The 18,240-nt window shown below is 41.2% G+C and overlaps 1 protein-coding gene across 2 annotated transcripts in view; it reads right to left on the reverse strand.

Moving 5' to 3' along the window:
• Positions 1-2,016: 2,016 nt before the first annotated feature.
• The window catches only part of FRY (FRY microtubule binding protein), a gene marked incomplete at both ends in the record, with an annotated part of 256,062 nt that continues 239,838 nt past the window's right edge, over positions 2,017-18,240 (reverse strand). The window contains 7 exons of one of the 2 annotated variants that reach the window (XM_079722072.1): positions 2,017-2,275; positions 2,914-3,116; positions 6,432-6,542; positions 8,303-8,320; positions 12,558-12,641; positions 14,499-14,597; positions 16,008-16,157. In XM_079722072.1, coding sequence (XP_079578198.1) covers positions 2,017-2,275; positions 2,914-3,116; positions 6,432-6,542; positions 8,303-8,320; positions 12,558-12,641; positions 14,499-14,597; positions 16,008-16,157 — 924 coding nt within the window. The remainder of the gene's footprint in view (positions 2,276-2,913; positions 3,117-6,431; positions 6,543-8,302; positions 8,321-12,557; positions 12,642-14,498; positions 14,598-16,007; positions 16,158-18,240) is intronic. The other variant, XM_079722071.1, reaches the window with a different exon arrangement.

Here is an 18,240-nt window from a genome sequence, read left to right on the forward strand (position 1 = left end):
TTGCTGGATAAGAGACCATGGTGGAAAATTCAGTCACGACCAGTCAGTCCTTTCTACTGTGGGTCCCGGCAGAACTCTGAGTTGGCTAGTGTTGTTAACCACAGAGACCTGCATTATGTAAGACTTTTTTTCAGAGAGATTGTGATTCAGTTTCTTTTCTACACATCATGGATAATCATCTTTAAGGTAAGGTGAAAATCATCAGAAGAGTATGTTGACAGCAATGTCCAGAAAGTCTTTAAAATGAGTGAATAGTTGTACCTATGGTAACATTAAAAAAATCTTGGGTCAGGCTCTGTCGCAGGGTACTTCTAGAAAATTACTACTTATGATTTAGTTGGTGCATGTTAGGAAAGCAAGTTATATTTGTTAATCTAAGAAGTATGAGTAGGAAGACCATAGAGATTAGATTGTTATGTGTCCATGACCCTGTTTTTTGAGTGGGGTGAAGAATAGATGGGTTTTGGTGAAAGAACAAAATTCTTACTACTTTTTCCTGATCATTATGGGTCTATTTCAAAATTTTAAGGATGACAACCTAATGATAGGTTATGGACAATTCGAGCTCTTGTTCTTCTCTGATTCTTCTCTGATTTCTCTCTTTGATCACAGTGAGCACTGGTTGAGGGTCACAGTCTTTGGTGTCCACTTCAAGAGGTTACAGAGGCCTCCTGCTCCTCAGGGTCACTGTACTGCCTCACAACCCCACTGGCTGCCATTCATGGAACACATATGAGTGTGGCGCCCCTTGGAGTTGTCACCGTGGCAACCCAGACACAAAACTATAAATGTGTCAACGGCAAAAACCTTCATTAAGCAGAAATAAAACCTGTGGTCAATATGTATTTTTTTCTTTTAGTCTAAAGGAAGTTCTGAACAGAATATTAACCGAGATTACATCACAAAAACTTTAAATGTATTTACAGAGTGAATAAGTTACACAGATAAACTTTGAATATGTTTCTAATGTGCAACAGGTTTACATGCACACAGCTAACACTTGACAGCATTAAGTTTAAGGAGAAAACTTAAGAATGGCCCTTTACATATATATTACAAATAAAATGACATTTCTTAAGAAACAAAGTAACAACTCATATTTTACCATTATGATTCTACTTCCAGCTATCCAAACGAATATTAAAATATGCATGCGTAACAGGTGGAAAGAAAGACTTGGAATTTATAATGTTGAATGTCTTTAACTTTTTTCTACAAAATGGCCAAGTTGGTTAAAATTAACACTCATCATTCTGTAGTATAAATATGCTCATAAAAGCAACCTTATAGTAAAAAGCAGCCAAGAGCCTTTAAAAAAAGGTCTCTCTGGACCATTTTTGGTGCAAGGGTCCTAATCACAGACCCCTGCAAAGAGATCCAGGGCTTTCGAAACAGTAGCCTAGCAACATAAGAAAGGTACTTCCTAGCAGCTCCTTTTAGATACAGTAATTGTATTCAAATTTCAGTGTACATTAAATTGTCCATTTACAATTCCCTTTTCATATATACAGGCTGTCAGCTTTTGGCCGTCTTACAGTTTGCAGTGGCCAGCTTCATTCTGCCTGCCCCTTCCTCAGCCCACCAAACAAAGAAAAAAAAAAAAAAGGAAAGAATGTACAAGTTTTAGAATATAAAATATTTTTAGCAAAGAAAACATTGCACTTTTGCCAATCTAAAATTGTTTCTAGAAAGGAAGGTACTGTTCAGAGTAGTCGGCTTTGGTATGCAATGGAAGTCACATCTTCAGTAGTGAGTTGCATTTGCTCAGTAAAATAACACATTTGTGCCACACAGCATGACGGATGGAGGCTGTTCCAGAATGTCCTATGCTACCTTGTTTCTTATAGTATTGCTACACGTGGGAAGTTCTGCCATCCTCTTTAGAAAAAGTACTACAGGTAACAAGAGGGAGAACAGTCTGACCAAGCCTTTTGAAGGCTGAGAAGACACTGAATGACGTCACCCCAGCATGGCAGCACCCCCAGCTTGGCACCCATGGGGGATGGAAGGCTCCTGTCAGAGACTAGTGCCGGAAACACTGGAGTCTGGAAGGAAAGCGGTGAGGACCCGGTAGCTCTGGGCCCTGCGGATCATGTCCCGGATCTCCATGTTCAGCTCCATCAGTTTGGTGCAGATCTCGGTCAGGCTCTGGTTAGACCCCACCAGTGCGTAAGTACCTGTTTGTCCCAGAGTTTGATGACGGAAATAAATATTCAGTAGTGTCTGGACCTCATCGTCAGAGCTGCTTCCAAAGATGTCATTGGGCCACAGACTTCTGCAGTCAGAAAAGAAGAGCAGATTAGAGGCACTATTATTCACAAGTTTGAGAGGTTATGAGTCTTTATTAGTATAAGAAAATTGCTTTTAATACAAAAGCTTTTGTTGAGATATAATTCACAAACTATACAATTCAGCTATCTAAAATATATAGTTCTGTGGCTTTTTTAGTAATATTCAGAGTTGCGCAGACATCACATGATCAGTTTTAGAATATTGAATATTACTGGTTTTGATAAAATATCTAAAGTAAAAAAATATCAGAATGGAATCCCATAATCTTAAAATATTTATTTGCTATAGCATTCTGGTTACAATGAATGTGAATATACTATCAAAATGTAGGAAGAAAAAACCCAAAGAGGCTACATTCAAATAATTAGTTTTAAAATTATGTTGGCATATACTTTGAAGCGTTTGAACATTTTAGAGATGACTAGAACCGAAACCAACACTTCAAACAATAAGTCCTGAAATCTGATGTTTCTGGCATGGTAATGGGAAGCATCTGAGAAGGGTTTATATAAACATCTCGGTGTTCCTTCCGTAGTGATTTAGTCCCCAACCATGACAAAGTAACTAACTATTAGGCATGCATTTCCTTTAACCGTCTCTAGATAGAAATAGTAGTGTCACCTGCATTCCCGGATTTGCCGTAAAGCCTTGCCAAGTTCGTTGTTCTTCAAGCACTCGAGCATGGACTGGATGGCTGCTTCAGTGGACGTGAAGGTCGGCTCAGACCACACCCCCTCTATGTAGAGAGGGTCGGCTGTGATGGCTGCAGTAGCCTCCTTCAGGTTTTTCTTTAGGTCACTCAGTTCCCTGGACATATTTAGCAGCTGTTAAAAAAAAAAAAGTATTTTTACTGTATTTAGTTGCAGGCTGGATTTTACATCCCCAAAGTAAAAAACAATTTGACTGTATGAGGTCTGGTTAAGCAGAAGCTTAATATCTCGGTAAACTAAAATAAGACAGATGAAACCGTACTGCGTGGTATATGTAGGGTTATGGGGCTGAATGCATTGTATTCAACTGTATCAACAGTTGGGATGCTCTCCTTATATAAAAGATCGACTCCTTTTAAAATGTCATCTATTTAAGCAGAAGGGCATACGTAGAAGTAAAATGCACAAGGGAACAGGCGCGGGAGTTGGCTAAAGCTGGGTTTATTAGATGCCAGTTCTGCACTCTTGACTACTGCATAGTCAAGTAACCAAACTTTTACGTGCCTTAGTTTTATCATCTGTGAGACTGAAGATATTACCCACCTCTCAGGTTATTTTAAAGGTTAAACAAACAGCTTGGCACAAATTACCCACCTCTCAGGTTATTTTAAAGGTTAAACAAACAGCTTGGCACGAAAGTGCCCAATAAATTTAATTATGAACACGGATGCTGTTTGAAGAATAAACTTTTCTCCCTACTCCTATGCCACGGGAAAAGATGAAAGACATAATTTTAAGAGGGAGGAGGAAAAATCTCAATGTAATGTTAGTATTCATGTTACAGGTAAGAGAGATTTTCCCTCAGAATTACTGGAACCAAAAGATTCTGAGTTGTTAAAAAGTAAATCGTGAAGAGAACCTGTGTCACTTCTTAGTGCCTCCAAAGTGTAGAGCGGGAGACAGCTCTTTTGCAGTTTGACCTCAAGAGCATTTAAAAGAAACTGAGATGAATTTAAAGGTTTTTTGTTTCCCTTAGTCATGTAAGCTGAGGAGGTCCAGTTTCTTTGAAAAGTTCATTTACCCAGCATCTTTACCTGTCTTCATTCCCAGCTTGCTCACTGTACAAGGTATAGAACTGAAGCCCTCAAGGACTGTCTTCACACAGATGCCGATTAAATACAACTCTGTACTCCAGCCCCAGGTTCAAAATTCAAGGAGGTAATCCTTTTACATAAGTTGTTAGAGTGTCTTAGACATATAGTTTTTAAGTGTGAAAGTGAATTTCTTATTTTAAATCTAGGTTAAGTTTTAAATTATGTGTGTGTATTTAAAACTTACCTAGATTTAAAATAATTAGGGAAAAATTCACTTTAAATTTATTAGATTTTAAATAATTATATACACACACACGGTATGCAACATGTAATTTACTACTCTTAAGTGAAACGTGAATTACTTTTTTAATATGGAAAATGACATGTGAATTGCATGTGCACTGTCCTCTAGTTTTGGAGCAAAGAACGGACTGAGGTTTCGGTTCCTACTTTCCAGAAGAGTAAAGCTTATCTTGACAATGGGGCAAATCCCAGTCATCAACTGTCTTTTCTTTTATCTGATAATTTGTGATTCTGTGGAGGAAAACTCGTTTGTGAAGAGCTCTTCATAAACAAAGATGTCTGACTCCTGTCTCCCTTGAAATTGGGATCTGTGAAAGGACAGTTGACCCTTGAACAACTCGGGGTTAGGGGCACAGTCTAACTTTGCCCCCCCGCCCCTAGAACTTAACTACTAATAGCCTCCTGTTGACCAGAAGCCTTACTGATAACACACAGTCCATTAATACATATTTTGTATATTATATGTATGTCTGTATATTTTATGCAGTCACGACATATCTATTTCTAGGTATGTTTGCGAGATTTTTCAAATTTCCAATATATTTATTGAAAATATCCACATATGTAAGTGGACTCACAGTTCAGACTCATGTTGTTCAAGGGCGAACTGTATATTTAAAAACTATAGTCACTTTCCTTTTTTCCACACTGAGTAATAACTATGGTTAAATGGCTGTCATTCTGTCTCCTCCTCCCCTACCCCCAACTCAGACATGAGGTTTCTGGGCTCCATCCTCACTCCGCTGCTTGCAATGGGATTGTTTCATGGACTCATGACTGTTCCCTGACAGTTAGCACATCTGCACCTTTAGCAGCAGATCCTTGTATTTAACTACATGCAAGATGGGATCTAGCAGGCAGAGTTGGTAACTGACGAGCAGGCAGGAGCTGTGGATGTACAATTGTCTCAGGCCTCCTCTGACATCCCTGTCTTAGCTGTGGCACTGTGGTTACGTAGTTCATCTGAGAGGACCTGAGCATCGTCCGCCACTCCTCCCTCTCCTCCCCCCACAACCCAATCAGTTTCAGTGACCTTTTGTCCTAAAATATCTCCCACGTTTCCTCCCTCTCCTTACTTAGCACTTCTGTCCTAGTTCAAACTCTCACCTCTTATCTGAGCTATTTCCGCGGCCTCGTAACTGACTGGTCTGTCTGTCTCCAGTCTAGTTGTCACCAAATCCACCCTCCACATCCCTGCCGTGAAGATCTAACTAAAATACTCACAGGTGCAGCTCTTGCGTGATCTCACCTCACTTATCTCTTCCGCCTTTGTCCATCGTTACTTTTGGTTTGCATTTTATAGTCTAGCAATCCTCAACTGCCCGTACTTGTAGTTCCTCTTTCTCACTACCATGTTTATGCCCATGCTGTTGTTTCTTACTGGAACATTCCTCCTAACCCCCCACTTCATCTAATTCTAACTCATCCTTTAAGAATCAGGTGTGACCTCCTCCAGAAAGTTTCCTCTTTCAACCTCCTTGTCTCCAGATGAACTAGGCACTAACCCTGAGCTTCCACAATATCCAGTGTACGCCACCACTATTTCATCTACTACACTGCAGTAGTAGTTTTTCAAGTCTAGGAAAAATTTGGCTCACTCAGAAGCTGTATGCTCAAGTTACTTTACCTTTTACATTAAAAATATTAATGCATCCAGATGCTAAGCAGAGCAGGGAAGCTGAAGAGAATCAAACATCATGTAGTTATTTCCTTTATACCTCAATGTAGGATCAAGTATGAACAGCTAGAGGTAAGAAAAACCGTAACACAAGGAGCTTTTTCAAATAAGGATCCCCAGACACAGGGCCAGGGGGAGGCAAGTGAGGCCCTGGGCACAGCATTCAGGGAGGGGCTCACCCTCAAGGTCGTCCTTGTATTTTGTGTCCAGGTGTCACTTGCCTCACCCTAGTCCTGGCACTGCCACATGAGCACGGAAATAAATATAAGACACTGGTATTTAAGACTTGTGTTTGAGTGAAAGGATTATGTGGGAACAAAATCACTTGGACATTTATCAACTGGCAGGAGGGAGAACAAAAGGAAAGCAGTGATACTCATGGCAGGACCTGGGGTCGGGAGTGGGCAGGCTCACCTCTGGCATGGAGCTGACTTCGTGCACCTGGCCGATGAGCTTACAGTACGACTGAAAAAGGAGCAGCAGCTGGAAGTGTAGCTTATACAACCTCTGACACAGTTCCAGTTGCTAAAGAGAGAATTTGCATGGGAAGAAAGAGTTATTAAGGGTCATTCTTGTATAGTAAGTGAAATCTTAGTGGAGACTAAGGCACCTTTTTTTTTTTTTAAATCAAGGAACCATAACTAGTTGTTACCATTCTAAATAAAACAGCTCCTGGAGGATGACTAATTAGAAAGTAGTAGCTAGCTATCAAGGGACTTAGTGAACTGCCAAATTTCCATTATATTTGCCAATTAAATTACAGGTTTAATAGCTACAAATTATAGCTGTAGTTGTCTTAATTTTTATAAGCTATACATCTTTCAACACAGTTTCTTTTTATTAAAAGTATATTTGAAAGGCACAGCATTAAGTGGCTCTAGGTGTTAAATTTATAAATCCAGCAGACACTTGGGAGATTATTCCTTGTGACAACTCTGGCTGCCATTTAGGGTGTAGGCACTCATCCTAAAGTCTGTGTAAACACAAGAGTCACGTGACTGTCTAAGGTGCTGCATCAGGTTTAATGATGATGCTTCTACTCAGTGCTCAACAAATTTGTTGAATTAGATATAAAAAGGGCCCAAAATGCTTACAAAAAGGAGAAATCATGAAAGCATACAAAACTTTCTGTGGAAAGAATGTTAAAAAATATGCACACAAAATGGCCCTGGAGCTCTACAGACACCTCTGGAATTGAAAATGTTTTCATTATATAGCTTACATGTACTGCAAGGGAAGAATAAACCGTGAGTAATTCCAACACCAGTGATCATAGTACTCTTTGAGCTGTATCTGCTCAATGGCCTCTAAACTTTGCCTGTTTTATCCCAAGAAAGGGTTAGCTCCTAGGTAGCAGATGGGATTCTGCTAGAGGAAAAGGACAGCCTTCACTAGATAGAATTTAATGGCTCAGCAGTCACCACTGAAAGTGGGTGAGATATGTGGCTTAAACCAAACACTTCACTGTTCAGTTTTCAAATGTGGTGAAGTAAGGATAAATAGGCCTTTCTTTCACTAATGGGCTATAAAGAACTCAGTAAGAACTGAGAGCCACTGAAGTGACTTAAAATTGTTCCCCCCAAATCAGTTTAAGGAGAGAAATGACAAGCATTTAAATTTAGATTTTTAGGAAGCATATTCCATTAATAGTATTATTAACATACTCTTGACCCTAATTTTAAAAGTGACTAAAGTTCATGCTAAGACCATGATGGGTGGAGTTTTCTTTCTCCTCTCTCCCTGGCCCTTAGGGGGAAAAAACAATTCTACTTAGATTTCTTTGATCTCTCCATGCTGGTAACCAGCCTAAGTGTAAAGAAGTAGCTACACTCATTTGCTAACCCAAACTAGATGTTTGGTTGTTTTGTAACACATTTATGATAATTTAAACTTGCCTTTGTGGAAACCTTTTCAAAATCTGGTATAAAAGACAACTGCCAGAGACTCTCAGACAAAAAAAGTATTGTTTAAAAACAAAATGTTACCTCTCACAATTTAGGGTGGAACCTAGCTATGAAAACTCTGACTTTTCTAAGTGTCAGATAATGGTAGTTGTTTCTAAAAATATTCTAGTGATAACATGAGAGTTCATAGCAACATAGGTTTCTACTTTGGGAGGAAAGCAGCCCAGAATGCTAATAAACTACATGTCTCAGTCTACCAAATAAAAGAAAATGAAACAAAAAAGGGAAAACATGCTAAGAGATATAATAGTAACAGTAAAAATAAGATTGTTATGGGTCCATGCCTAAATGGACAAAGAGTATGAAAGAAAGTTAACTTACTGCAAGAGATTCCATTTGCTACACAGCAAGCATGGCACAGGAAACAAAGGAAAGGAAAGAAAGTACAGGGTCAGTGTAATGCATGCAACAGAAAGCACGGACGGCCCTCTTCTAAGAGCAGAACCGTCAGCCGTCAGCCGTATTAGCATCGCTTGCCCCAACGTGATAAATGGTTGCAAATGTTGTACCCATTCAACATGCACAGCAGTCCAGTTAAAAACAAGCTCTAATGGGAAACATGTCATTGAAAAAACATAATTTGTGATCTTTTAGGTTCTCTGATTAGTTCATTTAGACTTTGTCAGTCTTAGAGACCGTAAGTGAAAACTTATATTGCTTGAAGATTTTAGTGTTTAAATGTGAATAGTAACATAGTAAACATAGTAAAACTGTGAGGAGACCAACTGATTAATCTGAAAGAACTACAGCCCCAAACAAATTACACTATTGCTAAGTTAAGGCAGAGTTGTTTTTTTTTTTTTTTTTTTTTTGCTTTTTTGCAGTACAGGGGCCTCTCACTGTTGTGGCCTCTCCTGTTGCGGAGCACAGGCTCCAGACGCGCAGGCTCAGCGGCCATGGCTCATGGGCCCAGCCGCTCCGCGGCATGTGGGATATTCCCGGACCGGGGCACGAACCCATGTCCCCTGCATCGGCAGGTGGACTCTCAACCACTGCGCCACCAGGGAAGCCCCAGGCAGAGTCTTTAATATGTTTGGCTTCATATCTACTACACTATGACTATCCAATTAGCATAGGATATAATTAACAATCTAAGTGGCATTTTCTTCAGAGTCAGATGGCCTTCCACGTTGAGAATATTTTACAGGACTGCTAGATGTTGTTACTTCAAAGGACTGAACACTGTCTTTATACTCCCAAACAGTGTGAGATATGACAAGTAATCTTACATTTTAGTTTTTATAATTTTTTCCCCAGTAGACAATTTCTAAAAGTAATCTAGAACTGATGTTAGTCTAGTAAATTTGTAACTGGGCCATGTTACAGATTACACAACCCGAGGTATTTACTATTTTCAAGAAAACTTTAACTGTGCTAGAAGTTTTATTTGTTTTTTTTTTTGCGGTATGAGGGCCTCTCACTGTTGTGGCCTCTCCCGTTGTGGAGCACAGGCTCCAGACGCACAGGCTCAGGGGCCATGGCTCACGGGCCCAGCCGCTCCGCAGCATGTGGGATCTTCCAGGACTGGGGCATGAACCCGTGTCCCCTGCATCGGCAGGCGGACTCTCAACCACTGAGCCACCAGGGAAGCCCAAGTTAAAAGCTTTTGCACAGCAAAGGAAACCATAAACAAGACCAAAAGACAACCCTCAGAATGGGAGAAAATATTTGCAAATGAAGCAACTGACAAAGGATTAATCTCCAAAACATACAAGCAACTCATGCAGCTCAATATCAAAAAAACAAACAACCCAATCCAAAAATGGGCAGAAGACCTAAATAGACATTCCTCCAAAGAAGATATACAGATTGCCAACAAACACATGAAAGAATGCTCAACATCATTAATCATTAGAGAAATGCAAATCAAAACTACAATGAGATAATCATCTCACATCAGTCAGAATGGCCATCATCAAAAAATGTACAAAGAATAAATGCTGGAGAGGGTGTGGAGAAAAGGGAACCCTCTTGCACTGTTGGTGGGAATGTAAATTGATACAGCCACTATGGAGAACAGTATGGAGGTTCCTTAAAAAACTAAAAATAGAACTACCATACGACCCAGCAATCCCACTACTGGGCATATACCCTGAGAAAACCATAATTCAAAAAGAGTCATGTACCAAAATGTTCATTGCAGCTCTATTTACAATAGCCAGGACATGGAAGCAACCTAAGTGTCCATCAACAGATGAATGGATAAAGAAGATGTGGCACATATATACAATGGACTGTTACTCAGCCATAAAAAGGAACGAAACTGAGTTATTTGTAGTGAGGTAGATGGACCTAGAGACTGTCATACAGAGTGAAGTAAGCCAGAAAGAGAAGAACAAATACCGTATGCTAACACATATATATGGAATCTAAAAAAGAAAAAAAAATGGTCAGAAGAACCTAGGGGCAAGTCGGTAATAAAGATGCAGACCTACTAGAGAATGGACTTGAGGATACAGGGAGGGGGAAGGGTAAGCTGGAACAAAGTGAGAGAGTGGCATGGACATATATATACACTACCAAATGTAAGGTAGATAGCTAGTGGGAGGCAGCTGCATAGCACAGGGAGATCAGCTTGGTGCTTTGTGACAACCTAGAGGGGTGGGATAGGGAGGTGAGAGGGAGGGAGACGCAAGAGGGAAGAGATATGGGGACATATGTATATGTATAACTGATTCACTTTGGTATAAAGCAGAGGCTGACACAGCATTGTAAAGCAATTATACTCCAATAAAGATGTTAAAAAAAAAGTAGCATAGCCATTCTTGTTTCTCTGTATTCTGCTCTGAAGCCAGTTCTTTGCTTATGATGTAGCCACTTAGGTAAAAATCTGAGAAATTTTCGACATGTCAGAAGAGAAGTCACAGTATACTATATTAACTATAATTTTCATCGTGTTTAATCTCTGAAAGTCACTGGTTTAAACTAAATTGGATAAAATTTAGAAAATCTAGCCAAATGTTGAAGCTTTCCTACTCAGTATTACATAGATACATGTAATCTCCTAAGCAGGTGGGTACAGTATGTACTCACCTGTTGCTTAAATCACTTGGCTCTGGCACATTCATGACTATTGCATTATATTTGTTGAGTAGTTTTTTGGACCTTGGTCATGAATATCTTTCAAAGATTTGAAAGAATCTCAGATTCTTTCAAAGATTTGAAAGAATGCTCAGAATAATTGGCAACATCAAACTATTTCAGAAGATAGAGAATCTGACTTAAAAAAGAGAGCTGGAGTGAATCAATGGAGGGTAAGCAGTGCTCTGAGGTCAAACATTTGTTGGGTTTTGCTTTGGGATGGAAGCCAAATGATAGCTCTAATCAGAAAAATAATCTCTCTTCCAACTCTGGATATAAGATCAATATTGAGATGGACTGACACTGTCATTTCTCCTCAAGGCCCACCCTGAAAACGATTTCTCATCCTCTGAAGGATGCACACTCTAACATGCTTTTCTAGGTGTGACAATGTAATTACAAGGTGACCTCTCTGCCTAGACCCATCAGCAGCCCCCTAACTTGTCTTCCCAAATCCATGCTTGCCCACTTCAGTCCACCTCCACAGGAGAGTGGGCGAGCCCCGCTCTGATCACACCCACCTGTTACAACTTTTAATTGCCCACCACTGCTGTTAAGACAAGCACCCAAAGCCCTGCACGGTCTGGCTTGTGCAGCTTCTTCAGACTTAAACTTTTCTCCCTGTCACTGTCTACATGCCCAGCCCCACAGGCTCTCGTCAGTCCTTGGAAAGGGCCAGGTTCCCTCCTGCCTCAGGACCTTCACACAGGCTCTCCACCCACCCCTCTGCACTCTAGCTCAGAGCCGAGATCTCCACTTAGATGGCACTTTGTGGAGAAGCCATCCCAGAACTGCCCTCCTGGTAGGCCAGGTTCTCTTGCTGTATTCTTTCACAGCTTTACTGTTCCTTCCTTTCCTTAATGGCGCTTGTCACGGTTTACACGTGTATGACTGTTGGTTAACGTCCATCTCCCTGAACAGATCAGAAGCTCCACCCGGGGCAGAATTCACTGTTGTACCCACCACGGGGGTCACAGGAGTAACTGCAGAATTGAATGATCTTAATCTGTTCACACTTTTCTGCCCAGTTTCCTTTACAATATGACGTACGTTTATAAGCCAGCTGGTCTGAGGTGTGTACTTAAAGCAATTCTAAATGAGGAAAAAAAAAAGTCTGAGTGATTGCTGAAAGGTCAACAAAGACTTTCTTCATTGAAGGAACTAAGTGGTTCAGTGAAGAAGTAATGACATTTGGTTTTATATTCTGAATGAAGAATAGATTTATTAGGAAATGGTTAGTATAGTTAGTGTCCAGCAGAAAGGTTATTTTTATGCTTCTACTTTTCCAAAAAGAAGACCGCCCCATCCCAAATCCCATCAACACAGTCATGCTTGGCGCGAATGTCATTCTTTCTTACTCTAGAGGTGTCGTGTGAATGTATGGGATGACCCATTCTGCCTCTTCCTTTTTCAAGTTCCACGCTTCTCGGGTAGATCAACACCAACACACAAAGTCAGAGCACAGAAAAGATAAACTCTAACAGGTTTTTATTACCTTTTCTTCTGAGTCCCCTGGTTGACAGGTAATTACTCCATCTCTTGATCCTCCTGCAAACGTTGCCTTACAGTTTGCAAGCCACTGTTGTCAGAAAGAGATACAGACATAGGTAAATTCAGTGACATCCTAAGGATGTTTTTACAATCAATTCTGTCAGGAAAAATAGATTAAGCTTCTAATCACAGTAAAATAAAATTTTTATATAACGACTTTTTGAAAACTTTTTGGTTAAAGATTAATAATTTGAAATTAAAATATCTGCTTAGATGGGTTCAGTGATGGTCATTTAAAAATTTCAACATTTATCATTTCAGTGTTGTGATGTATCACCCTGAAGAATGGTCTCACCAGACCATTCCAAATTTATGTATAGATTAAATTCACATATGGTTAGAAACCTTTCATATGACTGAGGTTAGGAGACAGGTCCAACACTTCCTCGCAGGCTGGGTCATCCTGGACAATGCACCCTGACTCATGGCACACCTTCTTCTCTGTTATTTTCAGGTGGCTTCTCGGAGGCAGGTCTATTTCACTGTAAGAAAGGCTATTATAGTAATAGCCCAGCTATTTAAAGATTCTGCCGGTCTTAAGTATCTGGAATAGTAACCAGTATAGATGTGAAAGGAACCTTTGGGCAGAAAACAATAAGCACTGAAGAATGGAAACTCACACTTGACATCAAAAGACTGGCTCATTCACCAACCAGAATGAAAGGATTACTTTTATTAACTGATGACTGAGAAGCTGGAAATCAGTGACAGCGAAAGAGCCACAGAAATAGAAGACAAGGGGAATTGTTGCAGTAGAATGTCAGAGCTCTCTCTGACAGGTCATGAGATAACAAGAAACAAAAACCCAGTAACTTTAGAATGAATATCTTCTATGTACGATGCACTTGTGCTGGGCAGTTTACATATATTATTTCTATTTTAAAGGCAATATTGTGTTGTGGTTAAGAGCATGGACCTTTGAATCCCACAGACCTGGGTTTCAATACCACTATGCTACCTCTTAGCTAATGAGAATAATAATAGCAACTCCCAGGGCAGTTGTAAGCATTACATGATTTAAGTTAAGAGATGTAACTCTTATCAGGTTGTTGGATACATAGAAAGGACTCAGGAAATGACAGCTGCTATGACTGTTATAGTCGTTATGTTCTTACAACAGTTCTGCAAATTAATTACTATTATCACTATCTTATAGATGATGAATCTGAGATGAGAGGAGGTAACTTACCCAAGGTCACTAACCCTTAAGTAACTGAGCTGCAATTTGAACTCAAGTCCACCTGACTTAAAAATCCATGCTCTTTTTACAGTGACTGGTATATGATAGGAAGTGCTCCATGGAAATTACACATGGAAGTTGTTGGAGATCAGGGGGTTTGCATGGATGGTTTCTGAATCACTTCTGGCTCTAACATTTTACAATTTACATCTTTGAAGGAAGAAAAAAGTAAAGAGCAGGAGCCGAGGCCAAGAGAAACTACGGAGACAGGGAGAAGCAGCTACCGAGAGTGGTTAAAAGGAAAAGAGAGATGAGATCCGTCTCAACCAGTTTTGGGTGAGGCGAACACTGGAAGGAAGTAATTAACAATTTTAAATTTCTGAGAAAAGAAAAGTTATAATGTTGATAAACTGACATATTAAGCAGATACCCACTTTCCCCAATTTCTTGGTAGGGAAATTATAGGGCTAAAATCGAAAGCTGAAAAATTTCTCTTTTGTAGGTATCATTTTTATATAATCCATAGTACTGACAGTTCTGCCACCATTAAGTTGGAACTGTAGTCCTTCAGAGAAGAATAGATGAAATCTGTCTTCTCCCAAAAGAGCCTCTGTTGGGTAAATCACATCGCCTGCCAAGAGCTCACAGTGGTTGGGTTCATTTGGTTTTAACTAAATGTATATGCACAGAAACATAAAAGCTTACTGAGAGGGTGGCCTCTTTTCTGTTGTTGTAGGTATCCAAATATTCTTGCAGTTCCAGAACACTGAACTTGAGCTTGTCCAAAAGTCCACAAGAAAGGAGCTAAAGACAGGAAAATAATTTGTATTAAAACAACTTCCAGAGAGACACCTAGACAAAGGCACACCTATGAAGAGAGAAAAGAGAAGTATATTTAGATGTAAAGTGTGGGGCGGGGGGGTTGGTAGCATCCATTTTAATAAGCTCTGCAGTTTGTAATTTAGCTCCACTATCAGTGGCAGTTGCATTGGATACTGCTAATCAAAATCTCCTGTGAAAATATCCATCTTCCCCATATCAGTATAGACGGACAAATCTTAACAAGTATTCCACAGAAGCCCACATTAAGATACAGCATCCATTTTATGCATGGACTCTAGTGTCTTCATCCAGTAATACTCCAAGCAATGTGAAGACAGACCGCCCAATAGGTTTTCAAATTGATTTTGTATTTAATCTGCACTTTAAATCATTAGTATTACATTTATACAGTCACGATTCAGCAGTCAGCCAGGGACTGTTTTTTGTTTTTTTTTTTTTTTTTTTTTTTTTTTTTTTTTTTTTGCGTTATGCGGGCCTCTCACTGTTGTGGCCTCTCCCGTTGCGGAGCACAGGCTCCGGACGCGCAGGCTCAGCGGCCATGGCTCACCAGCCCAGCCGCTCCGCAGCATGTGGGATCCTCCCAGACCGGGGCACGAACCCGTGTCCCCTGCATCGGCAGGCGGACTCCCAACCACTGCGCCACCAGGGAAGCCCAGCCAGGGACTGTTTTAATCAACCTTTAAACCAGCGGTCCCCAACCTTTTAGGCACCAGGGACCGGTTTCGTGGAAGACGATTTTTCCGCAGACGGGGTGGGGTGGGTGGGGGAGGGGCGGTCCAGGCGGTCATGTGAGCCGTGGGGAGCGGCAGGTGGAGCTTCCCTCGCCCGCCCGCCCACCTCCGGCTCTATGGCCTGGTTCCTAACAGGCTGCAGACTGGCACCGGTCCACGGCCTGGGGGCTGGGGACTCCTGCTTTTAAGCTCATCATTTGCAGTTAGGCTGGACAAATCCATCCAGAGGGCATTCAGTCTCTTGGAAGTGGGGAAAGTGGTAACATCGTTGCCTCTGGGGACCCACTGGCCTAGCCAACCTGGCATCGTGGGGACTGGCTAGGTCCGCTCTGGGGGGTTAGCTCACCATATTCTCAGCCTTCAAAGTCAAGAGTCATCGGACAGAAGCGACAAGGCCGCGAAGGGAGCACAGAGGGGGACCCCCTCCTGATTCCCTGCAGTGACTGCCTTGGCTTGGGCTGGCCATGCACAGCCATTCCCGTGCAGGCCCAGGCCTCTGGGACTCATAGCACAACAGAGCACTGCTCGCAAACACTGAGAGTGTCTTTCAAACAAACCACGACACACGTGTGCTTCCCTGAGTTTCCACAGCATCAGCTGGGCAGGCCATCTGCCGCAGGAGCAGGCCTGAGATACTCACGGTCTCGGCGTCCACGAAGAGCGTGGGGCACTCGGAGCAGGAGGTGAGCATCTGGGAAGAGCTGACGAACTTGGATCCGATGCCCCGGAGGTTGTCTCCAAGGTAACTGGCCGCATCACAGGTCAGGAAGCAGAACCTTTTCTGAATATTCTGAAAGGCAACATCATTACTATTTGTAAACAGCCACATTTTAACTTTTGTACTAGAAAAAACTATTTTTTAATCTTCATAAAAATATCAAATGAGCACAGGTCCTCCATGTAGTGGCGGGGGCGGGGGGTGACAGGGGCAGAGTGAACGTCTTAAGTCAAGTGAGTCATCAGCCAGTGTGAACAAAGTTTCTCCCTAAAATGTCATTTCCCAATGCGTGGGTGCTCATATCATCTTTTAAATAAATGCTGCTTTTGCTTTTTGCTGATTGTCAGCGCGGGTCAGCAGCCTGAGTCTGCCTAGCGTGTTTGTCAGATGAGTGAGAATTTCTGAGATTACTTCAATGTGGGTGCGAGGAAAAAGGTCATGAGATATAATGTTTCCCAAGATCACAGCTCCCCGAGATGGAGCACTAACGTGGGCCATAAAGCCTCTGAAGAATGAAAGAGTAAATCCATGGGACCTGTCTCCCTGTGAGAGCGCCTCTGATTAGGAGTCTGTAACTCTGTCCGATAGCTTTGCACACATCAACTCATCAATCCACGCAACCAGGTGAAGGGACTGAGGTTAAGAGAGGTTAAAGGACTCAAGGTCATGCAACTACTAAGTGAGAGAGTAAGGATGAGCTTGACTGCTAAGTTCACATCCCTCCCATAAACCTATAATGCTTCCTAAATGTTACTATTCCCCCTATACTGCCTGAAGAAAACCCATAATTAGGAAGAATCTGACTCACTGGGCCTGTGTCAGTGCCAAAATGAGAACATTTTTAGCCCCAACTTCCAACACACAACATCTTTAACAAAAGGAACAAAATATTTAACCAAAAAATAATTCCGGTTGTAGGCACTGGCTTTCCCCAGAGAGATGTCATACCTTTTGAGTTGAAGAATCTAACCCACGAGAAATCCTTTCTGCCCTGTTATGGGGCAATTAGCAGGTCCCCAAAACAGCAGCAGGCTCTTGGTTCCTTACAAGTTATACTAGAAAAATGCCTACCATGTTGCATATTATTTATTTTTTTATTTAATACCTCTGAGAATCTTGCTATAAGGCATAACATACATATGTCTTTATGGTGTTTTTAGTTTTATGTGCAATTAAAAAAAAAACTCGACAGAATGTTGCTGCTGAAAGGAACAGGAAATGCCACGTGTCACCAGCTAGTGGAGTGGCAGAGCCGGGAGTAGGATCCAGGTCCTGCAAATAGTTTGGTTTCTTTCCATCTTACTTAAGGATATGGTGAGATCTGGGCTCATTTTTGTATTTAAAAAATTTTTTTTGGCCGTTCTGAGCAGCTTGCAGGATCTTAGTTCCCTGATCAGGGATCGAACCTGTGCCCCCTGCAGTGGCAGCATGGAGTCCTAACCACTGGACCACCAGGGTAGTCCCTGGGTTTGTTTTTTACTGTACTAAGAAGCTAGATCTTTCAGGGAACTTCAGAGCCACATATGACTTCCATATAAAAATATAATTTGGTGACACTGTGTGATCAAATGACAATATTCTAACACAGGAGCAGCAGGAAGGAAATACACTGACTGAGACACTTGGAAAGCCACCCATGCTGGACCTTTAGAAACCATTTCCTTGTTTTTAAAACCAAATTATTTTTGCAATTACCTGCTCTCTACCCCGTCCAAAATCCAACCAAATACAGGGAAACGTGGTGTCCAGACTCACAGGAAAAACGTTAGAAAACAGTAAACAGCCATGGTGAGGAGATGACGAAAGATTAACAGACTGCATGTCTGACATGTGTTTCATTTCCAGCATATTTGATTAGTACCGATTTGGCTACCGATGTTGCTCTCAATCACAGAGCATTTAATGGTAGCTGAGAAAGTTCTTAAAGCTAAATGTAATATTAAAAACTGAAATAGGAGGTACACATTTGTATTATTATTATTGCAGATAAGCTCCTTAGAAATTGGTCCAATACACTGATGAAAAAAAATCCAAACCCCAATGTACTTCCCAGGGCCCAGCCCCACGTCCCAGCTCACATGACAGTCTATTGCCGTACTGGCATTAAGTCAGAAACTGTACGTTTAAGATTTACATTTAAAAGGGTTTTTTTTTC

This window comes from Hyperoodon ampullatus, assembly GCF_949752795.1.
Source record: "Hyperoodon ampullatus genome assembly, chromosome: 16".
Classification (NCBI taxonomy): domain Eukaryota; kingdom Metazoa; phylum Chordata; class Mammalia; order Artiodactyla; family Ziphiidae; genus Hyperoodon; species Hyperoodon ampullatus.